Genomic DNA, 8,979 nt, shown 5'->3' on the forward strand with positions numbered 1-8,979 from the left:
GCTTTAACAACAAGAATAAATATTTTCACAATTATTGATCTAGCAACTTAAAATTAGCTCTGATACCATGTCAAAATATTTAAAAAATCACAACTAAAAACAACAACAAAAAAACACAAAGAGATTAAGAAGAAATAGAGAAAAAGAATATACTTGTTTTATTAATAAAAGCTCTAATATCTCAAGTGAGATGAGCTTACCTTATATACAAAGATTGATAGCACTCATAGAGTGTATTTAGTTATAATAGAAATGTTATACTAACTTCCTCAATAACAGTATCTAACAAACTGACAATAATACAATTACTGCAGCTATCGACTAACAAACTAAATGACAACTAGCACTAACAAACCTATTCTCTAATATACTCATACTTGTAATAAATTAGGTAGATCTTATGCCTTATTTGAATATATTTTAAATTTTAACTTAGTTATCATTCATATTAATTTTATTCTAATTATAATTACTCAAAAGATATTTTTTGTGATTGTATTGTATTCTTGTAAAACCTTGAAGGAAAACTATCAATTAAGATTTTTTTCTCTAAAAATAAATACCCACTCACTTAAAAAAAGAACTATTTTTATTAAAAAGACTTTTTTTTAATCCACAGGTTTGATATGGATTTTAGTATTTATTAAATTTCTTATTTATTAAAGAAATCTCTTTCATCCCGTCTCAATTCATCAATCGAAATGCAGAAGTCCTAAAATGAAACCGCCCACACATTAACAAAACCAATAGGGTTTTTAAGATTAGGTTTAGCCTCACTCTCACTTCTCTGCCGCATTGGCTAGGGTTTTGTGATCTCTATCGATTGTCTCTCCATTTTCTTACCTCTCAAACACCAAGCCTAGATCTTTTCCTTTGTCATTTATATTCACTTCCATGGCTTTAATCATACACTAGGGTTCTCCTGGTTGCTATTTCGTTTTCTTTTTTAAGTAAAAAAAGAAAGAAAAGCTAAGAGATTTTCAATAATCCAATTTTTTTTAACCAATGGCAACCACGAACCCTTTCGATCTCTTGGACGATGATACTGAAGACCCAAATTTGGTTATTGCCGCTGCTGAGCAGCAGAAGCTTGAAAAGCCCAAGAAAGCTCCTGCTTCCGCCCCAGCTCAAGCTCAGCCGGCTAAGCCTGCTAAGTTCCCTTCCAAGCCATCTCCTCCTGCTCAAGCTGGTAACTTTTGTTTCCTTTCTTGTTGTCTGTTTGCCAGTTTTCTTTTGATGGTAAATAAATGAGATTTATGGGTTTTTTGTTTTATGTATTGTTTCAATAGTTTGCATGAGTATCTTTGTTGCGATTGGTTCATGGATTTATATATGGTTGTTTGTCTGATTTGAAATTGAAGCAAAGTAGAAGACTTATCTAAGAGGATTGGGAGATTTGTTAGTTTTTATCTGTCATTAGAACAATTCTTTTGGTTAGGTCATTCGCTAAGTTGCATGTGTTTTGGTATTGAAAATGAGGCAAAACATAAAAAATTAGGGGAACTTTTGATTCTATTTATCTTGCTATAAAATTATTTTATCAATGCCATTCATTTCTTTTGTGTAGCTTGAAACTCATGTTGAACCTCATTCATGTTGTTTGTCTAGGTGATATGGTTTTATTGCTGAACTTTTTTCTTAGTTTTTGTTTACCCTTTTGTTGGTTTATTGATAAGCACATTTAATTATTGAAGTGTGGTGTCCTACTCATTTATCTTGCATACTTTTTCCCCATGTTTGCCTTTTGTTGTAGTGAGAGAGGCAAGGAATGATCCTGGACGAGGAGGTCGTGGTGCTGGACGTGGAGGAGGCCGGGGATATGGTGGAAGAGGGTTCAATCGTGATTCCAATGTCAATGATAACTCCAATGCATTTTTAGGAGGGTACAGACCTTCTGAAGAGGGAGAAGAAAGGAAGCAAACTGAAAGGCGTGGAGGATATGGTGGGCCTCGAGGTTCTTTCCGTGGAGGACGACGCGGTGGTTTTAATGATGGAGAATCTGGAGAGGGGGAGCGCCCTCGCAGGATGTATGATCGCCGTAGTGGGACTGGACGTGGGCAAGTATTGTTGCATTATTTTAATTTTCATGTCTGTTTTCTTTAACCATGCATAACATTGTTTATCAACCTTTATAAATAACCAGGAATGAGTTCAAACGTGATGGTTCTGGACGTGGTAATTGGGGTAGTCCTACTGATGGAATTGCTCCGTGAGTATCTGTTTTGCCAATCTACTAAGCATCATGTGCAACAAAGCTTCTGTTATTATGCTATATACATATTTTTGTGTGATGCAAGCTCATATGCTTATATATCTGTTATCTTGCCCAAAATAAGGGAGACCGAAGAAAATGTCCCTGAGAATGAAAAGAATGTTAGCATTGAGAAGCAGTCTGGAGAGGAAGATGCCATGGATGCTGGCAAGGAGAATGCTGCAAATGAAGCTGAGGAGAAAGAGCCTGAAAACAAGGTAGTTTTCAGTCACTGTTAGTGTCTTTGTTTTGTACCTCTGTAGGCAATAACAAAATTTTTTTCACTGTTTTCTTCAATTTGTTACTCCTTGATTAGTTAGTATCAAGCGAGTAAACAGAATGTATTATGATAACTTCTTTGAACTGAATTAATCATCTAGTTTGGACTTCACCTGGTTTAGTAAGTCTTGCTTGATTATAATGTTGTAATCTGTGTTGTTCTGAGTCTTCCTTTTTCTTGAAGCATTTGTGGCCGGCACTTACATCCCACACGTTTTTAGACATGGTATGGAGATATGGCCATCCAAGGACCTTCCTAGTACATGGAAAAAACTTTGAATGAATTGAACTAACTCGTTCGGATGATATCCATATATGACACATTAGCATATCTATGTACAACACTGACTTGAGTATGAGTAAGACGAGTTGTAATTTTTAATGTATATTTCTTCCCTCTATTGTAGGAGATGACTCTGGAAGAATATGAGAAGATTGTTGAGGAGAAGAGGAAAGCTTTGCTTGCCCTTAAGACTGAAGAAAGGAAAGTTGATACCAAAGAGTTTGAGTCCATGCAACAACTTTCAAGTAAGAAGAGCAACGATGACATTTTTATCAAACTGGTAAGTTTTCTTAGCTTTCCTCTTTTGTTTTATATGGTTTTTATCTATTTAATTTATACCAGTGTATTGACTAAGCTTTTGATTTTTAGGGTTCTGAAAAGGACAAGCGCAAGGATGCTGATAAAGAAGAAAGAGTAAAAAAGGTGTGCATATTTTGTCACGTTATTTTTGATTAACTGCTTTTGGATGGATTTGGCATTATCTTTTTCTTTCTGGTTGCTATCTGCCTTTTTAATTTAATTGGGTTCAATTAAGTATAGTAATCTGTTTTGTTATAATGAAGCATGAATGCATCTCTGGATTTTGGTTCTTAATTTTGTAGCATATGCTTCTGACTTAAACAAATCTCAGGTTCCATTGTGTATGGAGTATGGTTGTTTTATCTTTATTGTCCTAGTCATTGTCTTATATTCCTCGGACACTAGAATGAGTTTAAACTAATTTAGACTTTAATAGTAACTGATTGAGACCTTGCCTAGTTCTCTGCTGTTTAACCGTGTAATGATTGATAAGCAACACTGAAAATGAATCTGTAAAATCATTCGAGTACATTTAATTTTCTTTTATTGTCATTTAGTTGCATGATCATGTGATTTTTTCAACCTTTTTCATTACTAGATGAATATGGGTGGAGTGATATCTCTGCATTAAGTTCTGCCTATTGGTGCTGGTGATGTATTTCTCATATTAAAACTTTGCATGAATGTTGTTTTGGTGTATAGTCTGTTAGCATCAATGAGTTTCTGAAGCCAGCTGAAGGGGAGAGGTACTACGGACCTGGGCGTGGTCGAGGCCGTGGCCGTGGTCCTAGAGGTGGATATGGAGGCAATACAGCTAGCAGTGTGTTAGCTCCCTCAATCGAAGATCCTGGGCACTTCCCTTCATTGGGTGGCAAGTGAGACCCCACCGCTGCAATCTGCACAATGGTTTTCATTTTCATGGGAATGCGTTGTGATCTATTCAATAGTCAGGAGTCTACAAGCTTTTCTGTTTTTGAGTGTAAATTTTAGATACTTTGCCCATTTCCTGACATGCATGCATGCATACTTTGTCTTTCTTATTAATTTCTTTTGTTTTACTGTTTTTGGTTAAAATTAGAACACAAGTTTCATTATTACAACCAAAAAGTAGCGGCATCAGTTTTGTTTCGGTTTAGGTTAAGATGGTTTAGAGGGTCGTGTCGGAGTTTGAGACATGGCATTCATGTTATCTTTTTAAACCTCTATTTACTGACGATTTCGAGTTTTCTCCTGGCTTCAAGGTAGGATTGTTTTATGTTCTGCAAATATAAGGGAAGCTTAAATTGCAGTCTGTTGCTATTATTTCATGCTTTTGCACTGCTTGCTTTGGCGGTGAAATGACCGGTGACGGGATGTCGAGCTTTTGAAATTTAGTTTCTAGTTTAAAGAATTTAATCAGAATGATCGCCTGAATTAAAAATTAAAGCTCAATATGTAACATTTTAATATTTAGTCTGATTTTAAAATTAAAATCCAATTATACGATGTATTTAATGAATAATGTTGTCATTTGGATTTTAATTTTTTTTAACCGAGTCAAGTAGAAAGATCAAAGTTTTTGAGACTGGGAGCATAATTCGACCAATTTGGTTGGTTAATAATATTTTCTATGTAATTTAATTTTTAATGTTAATTTTCATAATTAAATATTTATACAATCTATATAATATCTTAAAATCGATAAAATATTCTGAACAAAAGTTGAAATGCAGAAAAATATATTAGCTACAAAGAACAAGTTAAAAATTAATAGCAGAAATAAAAGAATTTCAAAAATATGATATCAAGGAAGGTATCAATTCTTTATGCTAATGCATTCATTTTAGGGACTATTCCATAAATGGTCACTAACTATTCACCACGTTTTAATTTATTCTATTTTGATGACTAAATTATTTGAAATTAAATTTTTTAGTCATAAAATAAGTGTTTTTTTATTGATCTATTAATAAATTTAGCGCTATAATATTTACATATTTTATTAATTTGATCTTAAATAATATTTTGTAAAATTTTGATTTTTTACATTCATCGTATTATGTTTTGATCGTTTTTATTTATCGGGATAGACTTCCTACTGCAGGTGAGGGTCAGTGAATGGAATGCGTTACAGCATCCTGTTGTTTACAATATGATGGAACAACTCGATGCAAGCAGAGCCAATCGTATAACAGTGCCCTCATTGTTGGTCTCTGCAGTTAAATACCAGAGTATGTATTTGTTTCTATATGCTGTAAAAGAAGTATGTTTAGTTTTAAGTGGCTTGCCACCGCATGAGTACTTTGAACTTCATAACTTCACTGGAAGTAGATACTCTAATTCATTTTTATGTTCATGTAAACAATTGATTCGAATTTAAATTGTATGGTTTAGGGATATAGGAATATCATAGTTTTCATCCAATTGTTGGAATTTTCTTATGGATAAGTTTTTTTTTTTTTTTAACTCTGATTATTGTATTATCAAAGTGATCATTGAAGGGAATTTCAGCATGTTTTTTTTCCTAATAAAGCTCTTCAAAACGATTAAGGCTAACTTCTAAGGGTACAGAAGTTGCATTTTCTGCATTAACCAATCTTAAACAGATAAATGGTTCAATTTTCAACTCATAAACACAACCAAATTCAAGTCCATAGTCTAAAATTTTTGTATATTTTATTTTATTTTTTGTAAATTTGTGTTGAAGGTTGAATTTGTTAAAATTTTTAGAATTTGTACTAAAACAATAAATTTTGTAAACATTAATGAGTAAATTTGTTATTAGACTAATAAAAAAATTCACTGTCAGTATTTCTATCAAATTTTAAATGACTGTTAATGTTCGGTGACAAAAGATAGAATAAATTAAAAATTCAATAATGACCTTAATAAAGACTTTACCTTTTATTTCATACAGGGTTATTTGTATAATTAAAATTATAGTGAAAGGGTTGACATGTTTATCTAATGTTGACTGGGGCAAGTGTTTGCCTTTTATCTGTGTAATCAATAATGTGATTGTAGTTAATGAATTAAGCCTATTATAAATTATTATTTTTATATACAAACATAACATATATATATAATACGGATGAGAAGCTCCGAGGTTGGTGGCGAGTTGGGGTGACTCCTCCTTTTTCGCACCAAAAAAAAAAAAGAGAAAGAAACCTCAGATCTAGACCGAGCTTGTTGCGCTTTGCCCCACCTGTTTGTTCCTAATTCCTTGCCACTTCACTGTTTCTTATTAACTAAATTTCTCTCTCTTAACAAAAAAATACAAAACAAAAGTAGCAAAACCCTATTTGAGAATCGGGTTTTGATAGCTCTGTTTGTTCATTATAATATTTACTTTTTCTTTTCTTTTCTTTTCTTTTCTGGTGTGTGGAAGATTGTTGGGGCGATTTCGATTTAAATATTTATTAATTAATTAATTAATTATATTAAAAGTGTTAAAAAGTATAAAAGATCAAAGTGGTGTTGGGGTGAAAGTAGGTGGCTCAGTCATGCCAGCTGGTGAGGATAATCAGTTGATCTCCGTTCATCCTAGTGACCTCAAGTTCATTAGTAAGTTCCATCTTTTTTATATGTTTATGTATATTTTGCATGCATGAATGATGTATCATGTATGTGAACTCTGATGCATGCATGGACATGTATACATTCCCATTGGATGTATGTGGAAAAGTTCATCATTCAATTCTATAGGCATGTCATCAAGTTATAAAAAGGGAAAAAAAAGTATGGGCAGTCATTGGCCGTTGATTTTTAACATCTTTCTGGGATATTTTTATGCTCATTTTCTTCGGTATATGTTTATTGGTCAAATTCTTTTGTGGGTCCTTGTATTATAGGCTTAGGAGCAAATTAGTACCTTAACTATAAAAGTTAGCAATGTAGTCTTTAAACATTTAATTTTGAACCAAATAGGTTTGCCATGGGGTTTAACCATGTTTATTCTTCAAAGCTTTTTTTTTTATTATTAAAAAAAAAGGATTTTAGTTGACTTTTGGTTATGTTGTGATTCATGTTTTTCAGTTGAGCTTGGAAAACAAAGTTTTTGTGATCTTAAGGTGGTGAACAACACAGAGAACCATGTTGCATTTAAGGTATGTATGAACATCATGTTATGTGTATATATATATTCTTCAATCCCCATTCATATTGTGGGATTTTTCTATGAATGTTTGATTTTTCATATGTTCCCAAACTTGTTTATCATGTTAGGTTAAAACAACTTCACCTAAGAAGTACTTCGTCCGACCGAACACCAGCGTTTTACAGCCTGGGGACTCATGTCTCATCAGAGGTACACTACTATATACTCCAATCTTTCCAAACGATTTAATATCTTGTAGAAGTACGAAACCCTTGATGGAATTCAAACGCACAGGTTAGTTTCGGGTTTAAGAGCTGATCCAGCTTTGCCATTTTTCTGTTAGTTCATTGAGATTCCAGTATGTATGACACTGATTTCATTGATTACCAGTTACTCTCCAAGTGCAACGGGAATATCCACCAGACATGCAATGCAAAGACAAATTTCTGCTGCAGAGTACTATTGTGCCTCCAAATACCGATGTCGATGACTTACCGGCTGATACTGTAAGAATGCTGACGTTGAGAATAATCTCTTCATATTAAAAACAAAATTTGATTTTTGGAATGCGACATTTTTTGCCTTTGAATCCAGTTCAATAAAGAAAGTTCTAAGGATATAAGGGAGTTCAAGCTTAAAGTTCAATATATATCTCCTTCGGCTCAAGGGAATTCTGGAGATGAAGGAAGCTCTGATTCAAACTCTGTAAGTTTTGTTGGTCATCTGCTTTGTTTTGTCTTTATTTATATTCCTTCGATGGAAGGAGTTGGTTTGGCGTTGAGGCTTTTAGTAAAAGGTTCAATTGGTACCTTAAGAGTTTAACTCCTCTGCCTTGTGACGCAAGGAAAAAATATAATGCATACATATCAAACCTTCTGATCAAATTATCTGGAATTTGCAAATGAATACTCGAAGCCCGAGTGAAGTAGGCATATCGTTATGTACTGCATCAACTCATTTCCATCAATTTTTTCCGGTTACCATGAGCAAATGATTCCGATATTCTCGTATGATTTGTACAAACACATGGTTTCAGTTAGCTATTGCAATACATAATGTTAATTTCTTGTTATATGTTGCCATTTTGCCTTTCCGGTGAAGCTAACTCGAAAATGCAAACCCGGAATCCGATTTCTTTCCCTCCATCTTTTAAATTTCCTTTCCCTATCCATGAATTAGACCTTGCAGCAGCTGAAGGAAGACCGAGATGCCGCGGTCCGGCAAACACTGCATCTGCAGCAAGAACTGGTATGTTGAGTTGTTGACAGAAAACCAATGTAAAGGTACCATAAGTAGTTGATTCATAACTGTAATTATAAATGGACTGGCTTATGGTCGTTCTTATCTACCCGTGTCTCTTCCCAATCCGAAACTGTAAAATGCAATCATAATTATAGCTTTTTAGTGTGCGTGTGTGTATGTATCATACAGCTTTAGAAAAGCGATCGTTGTTTTCTTATTGGAACAGGACCTTTTGAAGAGGCGAAGACAACGAAGGAATGATCCGGGTTTCTCGTTCAAGTTCGCAGCCATTGTGGGAGTGATAGGGATAATAGTTGGGTTGGTGTTGAATCTTTACTTGTCTAAATGAATAGAGAGTATGGAAGCCAATGACAACCGGTATGTTTTGTGGACTTTCATTGTATAAATGGAGGATGTGTTGATGAAGCTGTTTTTTTTTTTAAATGAATGTAGTTTCATTCAACTCATAATGTTACGGTTAGTGCAATATTTCTTATTTTGATCTGTTTTGTCCCCCGACTTATCATCTAATTTAAGTTTTTGAACTCA

At 33.7% G+C, this 8,979-nt stretch overlaps 2 protein-coding genes across 4 annotated transcripts; both read left to right on the top strand.

The window, feature by feature from the left end:
* The first annotated feature begins 686 nt into the window (after window positions 1–686).
* Window positions 687–4,339, top strand: LOC107890637 (RGG repeats nuclear RNA binding protein A). The gene is made up of 7 exons (XM_016815152.2): window positions 687–1,189; window positions 1,754–2,057; window positions 2,144–2,209; window positions 2,337–2,469; window positions 2,938–3,093; window positions 3,183–3,236; window positions 3,816–4,339. Exons 1-7 carry the CDS (start codon window positions 1,006–1,008, stop codon window positions 3,990–3,992), a joined length of 1,074 nt encoding a protein of 357 aa, XP_016670641.1. The 5' UTR covers window positions 687–1,005; the 3' UTR covers window positions 3,993–4,339.
* Window positions 4,340–6,178: 1,839 nt separating this feature from the next.
* Window positions 6,179–8,979, top strand: LOC107892831 (vesicle-associated protein 2-1). 3 transcript variants are annotated; one of them, XM_041101208.1, is made up of 7 exons: window positions 6,190–6,656; window positions 7,128–7,198; window positions 7,317–7,482; window positions 7,579–7,694; window positions 7,783–7,893; window positions 8,368–8,436; window positions 8,657–8,979. In XM_041101208.1, exons 1-7 carry the CDS (start codon window positions 6,596–6,598, stop codon window positions 8,777–8,779), a joined length of 717 nt encoding a protein of 238 aa, XP_040957142.1. In that variant the 5' UTR covers window positions 6,190–6,595; the 3' UTR covers window positions 8,780–8,979. The 3 variants fall into 3 exon arrangements, with proteins under 3 accessions (XP_040957143.1, XP_040957142.1, XP_016673360.1); XM_016817871.2 differs by having other exon boundaries at window positions 6,194–6,656; window positions 7,317–7,398; XM_041101209.1 differs by lacking the exon at window positions 8,368–8,436 and having other exon boundaries at window positions 6,179–6,656.

Source organism: Gossypium hirsutum, chromosome D09, assembly GCF_007990345.1.
Source record: "Gossypium hirsutum isolate 1008001.06 chromosome D09, Gossypium_hirsutum_v2.1, whole genome shotgun sequence".
NCBI lineage: Eukaryota > Viridiplantae > Streptophyta > Magnoliopsida > Malvales > Malvaceae > Gossypium > Gossypium hirsutum.

Excerpts from the sequence above, each read along its gene's own strand:
- LOC107890637 (XM_016815152.2), top strand. The coding sequence starts at position 1,006 with ATGGCAACCACGAACCCTTTCGATCTCTTGGACGATGATACTGAAGAC. Across the intron at positions 2,210-2,336 it reads CCTACTGATGGAATTGCTCC|GGAGACCGAAGAAAATGTCC; the intron begins GTGAGTATCTGT and ends GCCCAAAATAAG. Across the intron at positions 2,470-2,937 it reads AGAAAGAGCCTGAAAACAAG|GAGATGACTCTGGAAGAATA; the intron begins GTAGTTTTCAGT and ends CCTCTATTGTAG.
- LOC107892831 (XM_041101208.1), top strand. The coding sequence starts at position 6,596 with ATGCCAGCTGGTGAGGATAATCAGTTGATCTCCGTTCATCCTAGTGAC. Across the intron at positions 6,657-7,127 it reads TAGTGACCTCAAGTTCATTA|TTGAGCTTGGAAAACAAAGT; the intron begins GTAAGTTCCATC and ends CATGTTTTTCAG. Across the intron at positions 7,199-7,316 it reads AGAACCATGTTGCATTTAAG|GTTAAAACAACTTCACCTAA; the intron begins GTATGTATGAAC and ends TTATCATGTTAG.